General features: G+C 41.7%; 1 protein-coding gene across 1 annotated transcript; it reads left to right on the forward strand.

The window, feature by feature from the left end:
• The first annotated feature begins 5692 nt into the window (after positions 1–5692).
• Positions 5693–14472, forward strand: LOC111663898 (uncharacterized). The gene is made up of 4 exons (XM_087177127.1): positions 5693–6113; positions 7333–10639; positions 11988–12062; positions 13745–14472. Exons 2-4 carry the CDS (start codon positions 7404–7406, stop codon positions 13962–13964), a joined length of 3531 nt encoding a protein of 1176 aa, XP_087033253.1. The 5' UTR covers positions 5693–6113; positions 7333–7403; the 3' UTR covers positions 13965–14472.
• The last annotated feature ends 1265 nt before the right edge of the window (positions 14473–15737 follow it).

Here is a 15737-nt window from a genome sequence, read left to right on the forward strand (position 1 = left end):
GGGGGGGGGGGTTCTCCTATGAGATAATGGAGGAGAAACACACTGTTAACATTGTTTATGGTGCACCACCGCGAGGCAACAGCATGAAAGACGACACCAGAAAGTAAAAATAAAAAAATCACAGCTGGGAAGATCTGACAATGATACATTCCTTTGCTTAATTGCTGTACATAAACATTAGAAGCAAAGGCTGCTGGGAAGTGCCATGTCCAAGAAACTTTAACAAGTGTGAAGTGATCAACTTTATTTGACCCTGACATTATGAAACCCAGATCCAGCGTGGCAGAGGCAGGGTACTGAAGGCAGTGGAGACTGGAAGAGCATCTACATGATGAAACTTGTCATAAAACCTCACCTCAGTGTTCCTCTTTTTAAGAACCATCGTATTACCAGTCACAGTAGGGGTGTATAGGTGCTGCTATCAGGCTCAATCCCTCCCATGCACACATTTCTCCCCCCCCCTGCCCCGTCCTTCAGGTGTACTTCTGTGCTGTCAGATCACCAAGTGGCTGTTTGCATGTTATAAGCAAAGGAAACAGATACTATATAGATACTATATATACATAGATATGTTTTTCCACTGGGAAATGCGTATTGGAATACATATACCTCTGATACACATTCTCAAAGACGACACACGCACATTGAAAGACCCACACTCATCCACACACATAAATTCATACATACATGTACTCTATTGCAAACAGTAATTTGTGGAAAAACCTGAAAGAATCACATTTTTTATCCTGTTGAAAATGAATTTAATCTTCTAGATATACATAATGCTATTGTGTTATGCTAAGAAATGCCTTTTTTCTGTTTTTACCCTTTTGATTTTCATAGATAAGAAAAACGATTCTTTAACTTGTGTTAAGCTTTGAGACGATGATCAAACATCAAACACTGTTGTGAAATAAAATCATTTACTCACCCTCCATATCTATTCCTCGCCCAGTAGAGAAAAAGCAGAAAAACAAGGAAAAAAATATCAAAATATATAAAATGGTCCAAAAAAATAAAGTTGATGTATTCTCTGCTTGTGTATAGTGAATGTTCCTCAGTCGCTGGGTGTGACACAGGCCAGTCGACTGTGACAGTGCAGATCTGTTAATAACTTTTTTGTACACCTGCTTATCATTGTAAAGGTGATAATAGTGATTCTTATGATTTAATCAATCTGGTAATGTGTTTTGTTTATAAGTCACAAATAAAGTTTTTCTTAAATATCTTAAGCTGTGTGATGAGTTGATGTCAAACTAACAACTGAGCATCGTTTCAACCTCAGTCCACTTCCTGGAGAAGTTCCCTCAGCTCTCTGTGGCATCACTGAGGAACACTGAGCTCTGCTAATGAAACATAAGAGGGTGGAAGAATTAGGTTTTTATCATCAACGCAATTGTTTTTAGAGTCCCATTAAAAATTTTAGAAAAGGAAAGCCACGGGGGGGAAGGACCTGCCTGCAGAGTATCATGTCCAATCAGCTGAATTTGCCACAGGTGGGTTGGTGTTAGGTGTGGAAACATCTCAGAGATGAATATGAGCAATGGAGGAGCCTGAGCTGAATTTAAAGGGTCTGAACACTGACATCAATGTGATGTTTCAGTTTTTCCTTTAGAGTAAATGTGCAAGAATTTCTAAAATTCAGTTTTCACTTTGTCATTATAGAGTACTGAGTGTAGACTGATGATTTGATTGATTGGTTGATGTTAGTTTAGAATAAGAGTGCAACATAAAATGTGAATACTTTGTGAAAGCACTGTATGTAAAGAGTTTATTCATGCAGGGAGTAAAGCAACAGAGGCTGCTAAACTTACATTTCTAATCTTTCCAGTCAGACAGTATTAAATTCTTTGTCCTTGCACTGTTGTGCAATTTGAAAAAAAAGAAAAAAAAAAACCATACGCAATCATCCCCTCCAACCCCTTGAGTTCAACTCAGCGAAGTCATAAACATCCTTGTTTTTTGGCAGGAACAAACTCTGTTGCAACACATTTTAATCCCGTCCAACTGCCAACGGATAAACAGTGTGGGATCAACCTGATGGGAAACAGATGGAGAAATATAAGAACAGTGGATCGTCATCCATGTGCTGACCTTATGACTGAGGAAATATAAACCAACAATCAGCAATTCAGAAATCGGACAGAGGCCACTTATTGAAACTTTGGTGCTTGGAGTTCTCCGCCGAGCTGGAGGTCAAAGGTTAACATTGTATCTGCACATTTTTAGCAGGAATTCGAGCACAACACAGAGGGGCAGAACTTAATGCTTTCCTCCATTTGAACAAAGAGATCTCAGTTTTAATGTCAAGGAAGCAGGAAACTGTTGATGTCTGCAACAAGGGCTCCATCTGTCTGTAAACTGGAGAAATCATCAACTCACACCTCGCTCCCTCCTCCTCAGCGTCCATCTGTCCAGCAACACTGCCACCTACTGATCAAAGCTGGAACCGGCAACTGACCCACATTGTTCATATCCTATACAACATCCCACATTCTTTTGTGCGTGCGTGTGTGTGTGTGTGAAAAGGAAGCTGGGTAACAAAGTTAGTCTCATAATCTCACATTCTACATTCTTCAGCAATGAACTACACATCTTCCTTATCAGTTATATTAGGCAGAAATGGTGGATATAAAGTAACATTATTTTTCTGTGGTGACAATCAAAGCCTCAGTAAATATGTAACAAAACAAACACAGAATATCTTTTGTACATTTACTGTATGTGATATCAAAATGATGTAATCCACAATCCACTGTTTCCTGTTTTCAAAAATAACGCATACTTCAAATCCTCCTTAAAATCTTTGTGGGATCAGTTTGAGGCTCATCTGCCCCTTGTGGCTGGTTTTTATAAATACAGCTTCAAATAAAAGGAAAATCCTGTTCATTCATCACCTTTGTGCATTTAATATTTTATTTGCATGACACGTTTTTAACCCTGCATCAGCACTAAACTATTAAAATGTCTTCAGTGGGTTCCTTCACGCCGCAGTCCCTGTTCACCATCATGGTGAAAATCACCACAAGAAACCTCTCTGGTTTTGGTTAAATATAACTAGTTCTGTAAACCAGATGACATGGTTTTGACTGAAATCAATGTCTTGCCACTGAGAAATAAAGTTTCAGCTGTTTTAATATGGAGCATATTTGATGTCGTCACCTACTGTACCTGCAGTGAACATGGTACAACTGCCTTCCTTTATTCAAACCATAATCTTTTTCTTTTAGTTTCATCTGAGCGAGTCATGACTCATCATGAGCCCGTTTTCACTCCTGTAACGCACATCATCAATCACAGAACAGCGACTCCAAAAATGAGGAATTAGAGAAAAAAAAACTGACTCCTAATATTTACACACTTTTATACCAACTGTTAGGATGAATAAATGCAAACCACACAAAACTCTTACAGTGTCAGTAAAACTGTTGCGCCATGTTATTAATGCACGGTAGGAAATTTCACTGATACAATATTGTGTAATCACCTTGAGGCTATGGAAGAATTTTCTATTCACAAAGTCAGCTTCATGTTCCCCAGAGCTGCAGTGATGGAATATGAGTGCAATCTACTGAACACAGCAACTCAGGCATCCTCAACTATGAACCCATTATTTCAATACAGAAACAGTCCATTTTATTAATTACTGATAACTACAGGCAATTGTCCACCTGATGTCTGAAAGGGTTTAAATATTTACTGACATTAACTCATTTAATGGGGCTATAAAGTGAATATTTTGTTTCTCATTCTCTTCTTGCTTGTAAATTTCTTTTCAGTAGACAGATGTTGAACAGACTTTAAAGGGGTTTTCCAGGTGAGCACACAAGTTAGTCTAATTAAACTGAAGCTCAGGTTATGAGGTTGATTCTTAGTGGGTTCAATAAATCCTATGAACAAAGTTACATGTCTGCACATCAGCTGTGACACAGCGGCCTCCATCACGGGCTCTTTGTGGGGGCTTTCAAACTAATTAATGAAATTAAAAATAGGGCAGTTTTTCAGGTCATAAAGTTTGAAACAACTTTCCCTTGACTTTGTGTTAATTTGTCTTGATTGTTGTCTTCACAGAAGTTGTCAGACAGACTCCACTACTCTTTGCTGTTGCACAGAACAAGAATTCATAGTGACAGAGCTCACCGCGGGACAGTTTGAAACGGCTGTACTTTCACTGCAGATCACTCTGATCAGGAGAGCTGCGATTACTGACAGGCCTCTTCCTACTACACACTGTCCTGGAGGTGCACAACAGATAATTGAATTTCCTCTTCCCTGCAGGGCATCTGTTTGTGATGGAGTTACTGCGTGAGAGGAATTTGCACTGGCTGTGCAAAGTATGTTGAGATGTTTAGGTATCAAATTCAGATTAATCCAATAGAACAACTGTAGCCTAATTCATTTGTTTCATTTAATTTAACTTTGCCTTTTTCATCAGTGACATGTATTCATCTGTATACTCATTATTTCTATGAGTTCCAGTGTTGTTTACCAGTGGTGGATGGAGTACTCAGGTCGTTTCTGAAAGCAGCAATAACACGATATAGAAATACTCTATTCCAAGTAAAAGTGATGCATTCAAAATTTTAATAAATGAACCAAAGTACTGAAGGTATTCATTTTTCACCATGATCCACTTCAGAATAATATTTATTATATTACTGGTTTATAATTATTGATGCATTATTGTGCAAATCACTTGAATGTTGCAGCTGGTAGAGGTGGAGCTAATTTTATATTCTGCTGCTTAATTTCCCCTGGGATCAATAAAGCCTTATCTCAACTTAAATAAAAAAAAAAACCTATATCATAATTAATTTGACAACATAACTGGTAACACTCTAATAGGTCTAACTTACCAAAGAAATGTGGGTAAAAAGTGAAATATATGCCTCTGACATGTAGTAGAAATGTAGGTGTAGTATATAGCAGCATGGAAGATGGACTACTCAAGTAAATTATAAACACCTACCTCAGCAAATGTACTTGGTTACTTTCCCCCGCTGTTGTTTAATCAATCTGAGAAAGTGCTGGAATGTAACAGCCATGTTAAATTAAAAAAAATAAACCTGCTCTGCCTCTGATGATATTGAACACAAACGAACCGCACTGTATGCCCACAGCTAAGACGGCAGTCATAATGCAAAAATAAATTGACATTAACAGTGAATTAATTGTGAATGAAACCAGCTTCATATCTGTCCAGATGTAACAAGTTTGTTACAAACAGAATCAACTAGAGGATCATTTACACACAATTCTGCTGCCAGTAAAGAATGTGAAATGAATGTCAATTAATATCAATTAATATCAGTGATAATCTTCAGACACTGTTTTTGTTCATGTTTTAAATATAGAAACCAGATCAAATATGGTTTTAAAATGATTTTCTCAGTTATTTTCCTCTGTTGCCTCGTCAGACTTCTGCAGCTTTGTTTACATTTCCATGTGCTTTACTACAGCTGTCGGCTCGTTTTCCTGCTTTTTAAGTTGCATGGTAATTTACACACAGTCCCTACCCCACTGATGCAAGTCACTTCCTCTCTCTGTGTCTCTCCCTCTCTCTCCTTCTCTTTCTCCACCCAGCTGTAGATCAGGATGCATGCATTCTGGGAAGGAGGGTAGTGGCAGAAATAAGAGGGAGAGGGGGTGAAAGAGAGAGAGAGAGAGCAGAGAGAGAGAGAGGGAGGGGAGGAGGAGGAGGTAAAAAGGCAAGACATAGTAGGACAGAGTGTGTTGGAGGGCAGCATACAGTAGCATACTGCTGTGTTGTGATTATGGAGTGAGCATGGCAGCAGCAGGACCAAAACAAGAGGAGAGGAGGACACAGTGAGGACACAGCTTGGTTTCATGCCTGATCAATAAAGGGGAGATTGGGTCAGAATCTGAGCATTGGAAAAGAGGCTCATTTAGCAGCATTGCTTTGCAGGACTGACCGCCTGCAGACTCCTCTGAGTTTGAATTCCACCAACAAGGGATTTTTCAAATATGAGGACAAAGTGACTTCAAACCTCGAGGACCGAGGAGGACGTACAAACAGAAAGCGGAAAACTAGCTCCTGACATTTGGACTCAAGAAAACAAGACATCTTGCAGCAGGATCAAACAAACACTCAGGTATGACTGTTAATTGAATCACATGAATGCATTAGGTAGTAAATCTGCTGAAGCCTTTTTCTTCTTTTAGTCCTGATCATTAAAGAAAGTGTGTGGCACTGCAGGAATATGTTTATTTTTCTCCTCTGCAAAGGAGATTTAATGGTGTATTAACAGGGCAGGACAGTTGTCACTTAGCGTTAGACAGTGACAACAGACATAGGTCACTTGACTGAGCTCAAGTAACATTAGATGACACAACAACCAAAATAATATTCCCCACAGGTAGAGATGACTAAATATTCTTTTAGCAAATTTGACGTCCCTGGATGAAAACTGTTGTGGAGGAAGGAGAGAAGGAAGGAAGCCGTGTCAGAATGTGTTTGCATGAAATTTCTGTCATAAATCAACACACACACACACACACACACACACACACATTGGGTATTGTACAATAATGAAATGCCTGCTCACATACGAAAAGATCCGTGTTGTTGTCTGTCGCGTAAATCCTTAAAATGACCTCCTGCACGCACAAGTAAAACTGGCACGTGAATTCATGGGTGGCACGGACACACGCACGCGCACACACACACACACGCGCACACACACATACACATGCATACACACGCACACACACACTGCCCCCTCTGTGTGAATGGGTGTTCCAGTTAAATGCACGCAAAGCCTAATGAAGTCTATACTGTAGCATCAGTGTGTACATTATGGCCTCTCTCCAAGGTGAGCTGCATGTGGAGGACAACAGAGTGGAGGCAGCTCGCTATGACAGACATTACAATGAGAGAGAAGACAGAGTTCACCACAGGAGCTATGTCTTCAGGTTTACTCCACAAATGTATTATTGTGTGTGCTGTCAGACACTGAGGGGGGATGTGTGCAGTATGTTTGAAATGCTAATATAATATAGAACAGTTGTTTTCACAGCCTCGGCCCTCTCTTATTATCAGCATTAACAGATTGCCATTCCTATTTCTTCTGCAGTCACACTGGGTTAGAGAAGTTTGAAAGTGAGAGCGTAATTCTCTCAGTCTTATCTCAAACCTGCAATTGATTTTTTGACAACTCTAGTTATATTTCACTTCTGCAGTATTGAAGCGGTTGCTTGTCTCAGTTCTAGCCCTGTGCTTTGTTTCAACTTGTCCTGCTTACTCATGGATTTCTTTCAGGAGGCCCCTCTCCTCTGCCTCTCACTGTAAACTTGTTCCTCTCTTACTTTTAGACGGATGTAATGGTGTGGAAACGCTGCCGCTCTCTCGTATTATCAGACTTTTGAGTCGGTCAGACAAAGGGATGGGGAGGCGAGCGGCTGACCTGACGACTCCGGTTCCAGTTTTAGGTGTCCCCGCTCTGGTTGGAGTGCGTGGTTTGAAGACAACAGGAGGAGACAGAAGCGGAGGAGCCCTGCTGCAGACGTGGGGACTTCATTGCAGCGTTGGTGTTCAGACGTCCCCGGGGATCAGCAGACCACCTACCCAGCATGGTGTACAGCTAACTGATACGCTCGCCACGCCATCAGATAGCATTACTCCAACATCCAACAGCTATATTACCAAGGAAACGGAGTACAAGGAGATATTCCTGCTAACAAAGAGTGACAAGGAGAAAAGGGCTATTTTAAAACAGAAAAGTGGGGAATCCAAGACCAAAAAGGAAGTGACTTTCAAAGCACTTGGAGGTGAGGCCTCTGAGGATGTGGCCTGCGTTCAGAGGAACAGTAGTGGGACTTTTTGCTATGCCAGGGCAATCAAGACCAACCCACACTTCACAGGGAACGTAACCAATGTCAGGCCTAAACTGAAATCTGCTGCCCGCTATACCAACGGCAGCGTGGTAGATTCAGAGGCCATCGGTGGGATCAGTGTCGATAACGATGAAGCGGAGCCTGTGAAGAGTGCAACCTCTCGTGGAAGAGACCAAACCAGACTGCAAGGTCATTATGCAGAGCAGTCTGGGAAGGCACTGCTGTTATCTGCACCCGGACCTTTTGATGTGCCACAAAAAATATGCAGCCATTGTGGTGGGAGACAGTCTGTAACTACCGGCGCTGCCACTTTGAGGGAGAAAAGCCCGACTGCTGATGTTTGCCCATTGAAGTCAGCCCTCACCACGCTCTCCACGACCACACATTTCCAGATGCCCCATATTGAGAGAAACGGAGACCTCAAACAAACCCAGCATCAAATCACAAACAGAGACAACAGGACGCCCATTACAGCCAATCCTCAAATTTTATATCTTAAAGAAGAACTAAGATATAGAAAAACACCACATCCTGCATGTCCAGTGCACTCGAGAGGTAATCTGCTCCCTGTGTCGCACACACATGCCGCTGGTGATGCAACCTCCACCCAACCCACAACCATCCTCCATGCTAAAACCATCACTGTCACCAAAGCAACGATCGAAATGAGACAAGATGAGACAAAATCCTTTGGAAGACCAACACAGGACAGTAAGTCCCCCCGACCGACAAGTCTCACGTTGACTCCACAGATGGCCACAGCCACCAGGCCGAACAACCCACATTCACACACCTATCCGAAACTCCTGAAGACGTCGCAACGCAGCTCCACACAATATAATGCGCCTCAGAATGTATGTGTATCTGTACACGCCACGCCTGAAAAGACTCTGTCTCCGCCTCCTCGTTCAAACACTACAGGACCTGGAAACACGTCCAACACCGACACGCACAAAATGACCACCACCTTTACTCCCGCACTGACGTCCACGAACAGAGAACCTGCTCAACATGAAACCACGCCGCTGCGCTCAACGCACACGGCACCAGTAAACAAGGCAACAAATACCACCGCTAGCCCACGAATGACTCTGAAAAGTCCCACCTCATCAAACGCATCAGACCTCATTCATAAGGCAGAGACAACTGCACAGCATGCAGCTGCAAGTCCACCACCTGCTCCAGTTCAGAAACCGCCAGAGAAGCTCTCCTCAGAAGTTCACATCAACACGGCTGCATCGCCCACTTTTAATACACCACACACAACTGTTGCTCCACAGGATCATAACGCTACTTCAGGTCAAAGTGAACATACCAGAGCTAAACAAAGTGCGAAATCTGTGGTCAGACAAATTCACCTAATTCAGCCGAACGCCTCAAATTCTGAACCAACACTTCACGTATCTACAGCATCTCTAAACACAACATCTAGTGCGACTAAACCCTTACACTCCAGAGCCGGGTTCCCTTCAAGTGCAACTCCAAGCTCCGCGTCTACACGTAACAGCACTCAGTTCAAAAGTATCGCCCTCAGGAACTCCTCAGTCAGTCTGAAATATTCACCATCTACAACTCGCTCGAAAAACCAAAGTCATGTCTGTGCATCAAGTACAACTCTGCTTCAATCAACAGACACGACACGAGAAGAACTCCATCGTAATGAAGCATCACACGCGAATAAACCCCGTCACACACAAGAGACAGAGATCAGAGCTCAAACCAGGGATGAATCTGTTGTCTGTGGTGTTTCCAATCAGGAAAACAACTCCGTAACAACTCCATTATCTGCATCACCTAAGCCACTTAATGTATCAACACATCACAACAGAGGCAGTGATGCAAGCACCCACAATCTTAAATCAATAATGAATCCAACTACTCAATCATGTGCTGATAAATACAAATTGAGTGGTAATCTAATCAATGAATTAGTTGTGCATGAGTCAAAAGACCATGAAAATTCAAATCTATCACAGGTCACTAACCTTCAGAATCACATTTCCCTAATTAAGTCAAGCAGCTCTTGTCTGCAGGGCTGCATAAACACGGAACAACAAAGGCCCGCACATTATCAAGGAAACACAAAAACAGAACACGAGGGACACTGTGCTGCTTGCCCACCAGTGAAAACAGCCCAGGAGACAGATTCAAATACAGAACAGTTTGCCTTGGGTCTATCAGCCAGGCATGCAAAAATGAAGCTTAAATCCAATTCAGATAAACAGACACATCCCAGTTACTCAACATCCTCTGTCACAGCACAAACAGACTGCATCAGCTCATCACCGGCAAACACTGGAGCACATGTTGACCCTATCACCCAATCCTCTGTCCACCAAGACTCTGATTCAGAGATATCATCATCATCACCACCGCAAGCACACGCAGGTCCAGAGCTTCCCCTCACGTCCCCAGCCCCGTCTAGCAGTGAGCCAGCGCTCTGCACACACACGGGCCCCGAATGTAATTCCATATTGTTGTCATCAACGATGCACTTGGCATCCCGTCCCCGCCTCCGGTCCTGCGAGGCCGAGGCAATCGTCAGGCCAGATTCAAAGTTTAGCCCGGCTCCCCCTCGGCCTTGCCCAGACGACTCCGGCCTGGCTCACTCCCACCCAGCTGATGTAGCCCTGTTGCTGCCCCCCTCCCCACAGTGCTGCAAATCAGCAGCCCTACAGCAGAGGCTGGAGACAGTGGAGGCCAGCCTGGCAGCCAACAAGGACAGGATCACTACTCTGCTTAACATTATCCATGACCTGGAGACGTGCCACACTCCCAGCAGCGGGTAGGAGATTGTGTGTGTGTGTGTGTGTGTGTGTGTGTGTGTGTGTGTGTGTGTGTGTGTGCGTGCGTGTAGTTGGTCTTTTTTGTTGTGCAAACAAAACAGTGTAGGATCACTGGTGCCAGTTTCTGTGATGAAACAAACAGCGTCATCTTTAACTTGTGTTACACATGGAACAGAATTACACCATGACTCATTCTACATATTTAACACTTTTGAATAACAAATATTAAACCTGAAGGGTCAGATATCACTTGTAAATTATTAATATACTATGTTCAGTCCACTTCAGGTACTGCTGCCAGTTTTTGGTCTTGGGAATTACTGTAAAAGCCGTCCTGCAGTGCTGATCTTTGGCTTTCAGTGAGTCATCACTCTAGTTTACTGGAAGCGCTCAGTGGCTTTGTAATTCATTGGCAAACCGGGTTGTTTTTCCCTCTAAACAACTTGTGTGTGTGTGTGTGTTTGTTTAATTATGTTTTTCTCATCATAGTTCAGTGAAGAAATCACTGGTTACTTCAATTACAATAATACACAACTATCGACAGAAGGCAAGCTCTACGCTGTCTTTAGCTAACTGTAGGTTCCACCTGAAGACGTACTGTGTAGGTAGATGTATATTTTTAAATCAGCAGATGCAGTGCAGATATCAGTTTTGCTTTACACCCATATTTACAGGTAAAATAACGCTGATAAATCATGGATTCCTGATACACTGAAAATGCACGTATGGAATCTGTGCACCACTTTCTGGTGGATACAAACGTTTCTTGAGGAGATGTGGTTGATGTTGTAGATTTTATTTAGATGCAGCAAATTATCAAGTGAAACTTCCTGATGACATTGAACTAATCTCCACAAAGCTGGTTTTGTAAATGTTTTCTAAACCAAGGTTCATAGTGTGATGCTCTGAATGATCTGAAGCTGTAACATTCCTACAAGTTTGCAAACAGGTTTGTGGACGCATGCCTCAGTGTGACAGAAACCTACTTGGGCATTTCAAGAGGGCACATCTCCCAGAGATTTATTTAGCCATATAACTCTTCTGGGACAAATAACAGGAATTAAAACGGCCTTCTGGCAATGTGTCTCTGTCAATCATTCTCATCCACTGTAGTGTGCTAATGAGCTGTGACTGCCTCTGAGGTCATGTTTCAGAATAACCAGCTCCTAATAACCGACTGATGTCTGACATAATGCATGTTATACAGCTCATCACTGCCATCAGCGACAGTCTGAGTGAATATCAGACGGAGGGGATGAGTGGAGAGAGAATATTAAACTGTGGATCTGAACGAATGAGAGTTCAGGAAGTTATTCACAGCGTGCCATTTACTTTTGTTTATTTCAGTCGGCGATGCTTCAAAAGTGGACAGGACCTGAACAACTGCTCCACCTGCCAGAAGACAGCTTGTATCGTCTACAGGTGAGATACCGGTGAAATGTCTGGTCTCGTCTGTGATCAGAGCAGCTCTACAATTCAACTGTAGCCCACAAATCAAATTATGGTCACACAATTTATACAGTGCGAATATATCACATAATATCACCTTATGCTACTACTTGGTGTTGACTACAGGAAGTCCAAAATAAGTTAAAACATTCCCATGTAAGATATGTAAGATATTTCTGGGAGGAGATTAGAAAAACAATTAAAACAAAATTAATATTTTAGGCTGAGACTTGAGAGACATGATATATTTGCTACTGGATGTTTATTTATGCTGCATTACTTTTGGTTTTATTAAACATTTTGACACCTGATATGCACAGGAACATGTATCACTTCACTCAACTACAAGTTTATATACATCATCACAAATACAACAAGGTTAAACCTACTTGCCATTTCAGTTGCCAGCGAGTTCTCCGTCAGCCTACTCATTAAAAAAAGCTGCGTCCTGCTCATTTGTTTCTTGCTCAGAATACATTTCGCTCTCTGTCAACACCATCAATCTTTTAGAAAAGCTGTCGAATTTAAGCACTTACTATATGTGACTCAATCTATTCACTCAGCAGATTTATGCAGATTAAGAGGGAGCAAGCAAAGAGGACCAAGTCATGCCTAAGCAGCCTGCATGATGGATTTATAATTATTTATAATGACCACTTTAATGCAGTCATTGTTAGAACTGTTCATTTGCAGACAAATGTTTTAGCAGATGAGGTGAGTTGTCTTAAAATGAAAGATGTTGCTTTTTAATATTTTTACCTCCTGCAGGAAAACATCAGTTTGTGACTAAATAAAGAGTTGTTGATAGAGGTTGTTGGATTTGTGCAGTGCATTCTCACAATGGTGAAACTGTGGTTTTCATTTTAAAGAGATATATGAGAGATATTGTTTGAAAAGCTTTTACATATATGTTGCCAAAATGTTGAAGATGTAATAAAACATGCAATGTAGTGGTTGGCTCCGATATGCTAACTTTGGTCTTGGTTTGCACCCATTAGATGAAATGTTGCATCAGTTGGAGGCAAAAGAAAAATACAAATCTTCACAATGGTCCCAGAAACACTGTATGAGGAAAGGAGGCTGAGGAATCTAAAATAGTCTTCTCACCATCTTTTGGAAAAACGCCTCTTACTCTGCAAAGAAAAACCTAAAATGGCTGTTATCTTGAAATATTCAAAACACTCCCCTTGATCCACTTATTTTCAAAAGCGCTTTTACATGACAAAAAGATGTTACGTAAGTTGCATCGCTGACTGGTGCGTGTTGGCATCTGGTCCTTAAAGGCCAAGTGGAAGATAAGGATACTCAAACAAGACATGTGCACCTTCAGAAAAATCAGGCTGCCCTGCTGGGGAATGTCTCTCTGCCCGAACCAATCAACCACTTTGAAATCTGACAAGCACAGGCCTTCCCACATGAGGGCTACCACGAAAAGCAAAATGAACTGCAGCAGCAGTTTACTGTGATTTTCAGCTTTAAAAAAAAAAAGAGAGAGAAAAAAAAGCCCTTTGCATTATAGAAGAATGAGCGGGTAAAGCAGATCTGACACATCCACTTTCATTCTTTGACAAGGGCTGAGCTGGATACATTCTATGTTATTTCACACCTGTGTTTTTGGGTTGTGGTAACCTTGTGCTGCATGTGTGTCTGTGCAGTGTGGAGTACGACTTCAGGCAGCAGGAGAGACGCTTCTTGGAGGTTCTGAATCATTCAGCAAGGGGAAACAACCCTTTCTCCATGCGCCTATCTCAGCCCTTAAACTTCAGCCTGCTCAGAAATGTCATCATCAGGAACTTAACAAAGTCAAAGGTGAAAAGCAAAAAGCTGTGCAAGACCCTGTTCAAATGGCTGCCCAGGAAAATCCAGCAGGCGTAGACCTCTCAACAAAACCCGCGTGCTGTTTAATAGCCATAGCCTGTGTTACAAGTGACCAGCAGAAGCCTTTGCAGAAGACTCTTATGATTCCCCTCCTCCCCTTACAGTGAGATGACTCTGAATTAGGTTCTCGCCCAGTAGAGCTCCACTGTCCTGCACATCGTCAAAGCTCATAAGCAGGATTTTGTACTCAAGTTTGCCCCTGATCTTTGTGACCTTCAGCTACTATCACACGTAAAGAATTCTATATATCACTTTTGAAAGTTAATATTAATTTGTTGTCAACATGCCTGCTTCAAATAGCCACAGATTTCTTTATCTCATTTTACACATGAGAACCTGTTCTCTCTTCACTGTTATGATTAATACACTATCAGTTCCAGTTGATGTTACATTTCCCTTTCAAATATCCCCTCACCTGCTTCTCCTCAGAATAAATGTGCAGTATAAAAGATGTTTTTGAATGGAATTATTTTGAAATGCAGAAATAAATCTGAATTTACTGACAGCTGATTTGTCTGTGGATCTGTTCATGTGTCCAGAGCTTTGTTTAATTCAATTAATTAATTAATAAAGCGTTAAGAGTCAAGGCAGCTCTCAGCTGAGACAGAGAACTTCAATGCATCTAAACCTTTTCACGACTGCAAACTGGCCATGAGAGTGCAGGAAATAGAAAAACATTCATTATGCTTTTGCCAATTGTGCTGATGGTCTCCAAATCCCCGAACAATATGAACTTCATAAAAGGTTTCTGAGTAAAACAATGACATGACGAAAGGCTGCAATGAAGCATGAGTCACAATGAAAATGTTCATAGCGCACAAACCCATGCACACACTCATGGACACAGACACACGGACATAAAAGGGGAGCTGCAGCAACCTGAAACAAATCCTTGTGGATGGTTTCATAAATTATCAATGCGAGGGGAGAGTTAGAGAATTTGGGATAAAAGCTTACAGTATGGGTGAGGAACGTATAAACAGTCAAGCAAAAGCAGAAGCAGAGCAGGAGGTACTTTAAAGATGCTCTGATTAATGTCTCAAAGAAGAAATAATACCCAGAGAAAATGAAATTCTTGCAACAATGGCACTGGAGGGAAATGTGGACTCACAGCAGCTGTAACAGCCTTGTAGCCCCATGGAGGAAGCACAGCTCTGCCGCCAACTTACATTTAACTACTGCAAGTGACATTTCACTACAAATAAAAATAATACATGCCAGGCTGCAATATTCAGTTAAAGGTATAAAATGTAACTTTTATGCATTAAAGTGTCTTAAAAAACGACTATTTTGTTGAGTTGTGCTCTTGCCTCAAATGTTTCCAGCAATTTTCAACCCAGGAGCATTTCAATCAAGGTAAAGGTCTTTTTTATTTGGTCACCTGTAAATGGCTTTACATCCCTTTGGCACATGCATCAGTGTTGTACTTGTCTGACAGAAGCATCAAGATTGACTTTTTATCCAAATTTAAGCCACAATCTTATGATATACTTTATGGATCTTGGTCGTTTTTAACCAGATGAAGGATTTTAGATCACTGGACGTCTGGATATTAAGTTATCAGAGAAACTAGCCAATCAAATGTTAACGGTGACTCATCGTGTGTCCACTGAACAGTGTCAGAGAAACACTGATTTATTCAGTGTTTTTACTGGTTTTAATCACCCGCTCTGTTTGTTTTGCAGAGGAGGACGCCCCCAGCACCGAAACCTCCTGAAGACTCACACTGGAAGAGTCTTAACTGGGAGAAGCTAACTGCAATGATGGCAA

This window comes from Seriola lalandi, unplaced genomic scaffold, assembly GCF_002814215.2.
Source record: "Seriola lalandi dorsalis isolate HSWRI2012SDOR001 ecotype SW California unplaced genomic scaffold, Sedor1 jcf7180002054581, whole genome shotgun sequence".
Classification (NCBI taxonomy): Eukaryota; Metazoa; Chordata; class Actinopteri; order Carangiformes; family Carangidae; genus Seriola; species Seriola lalandi.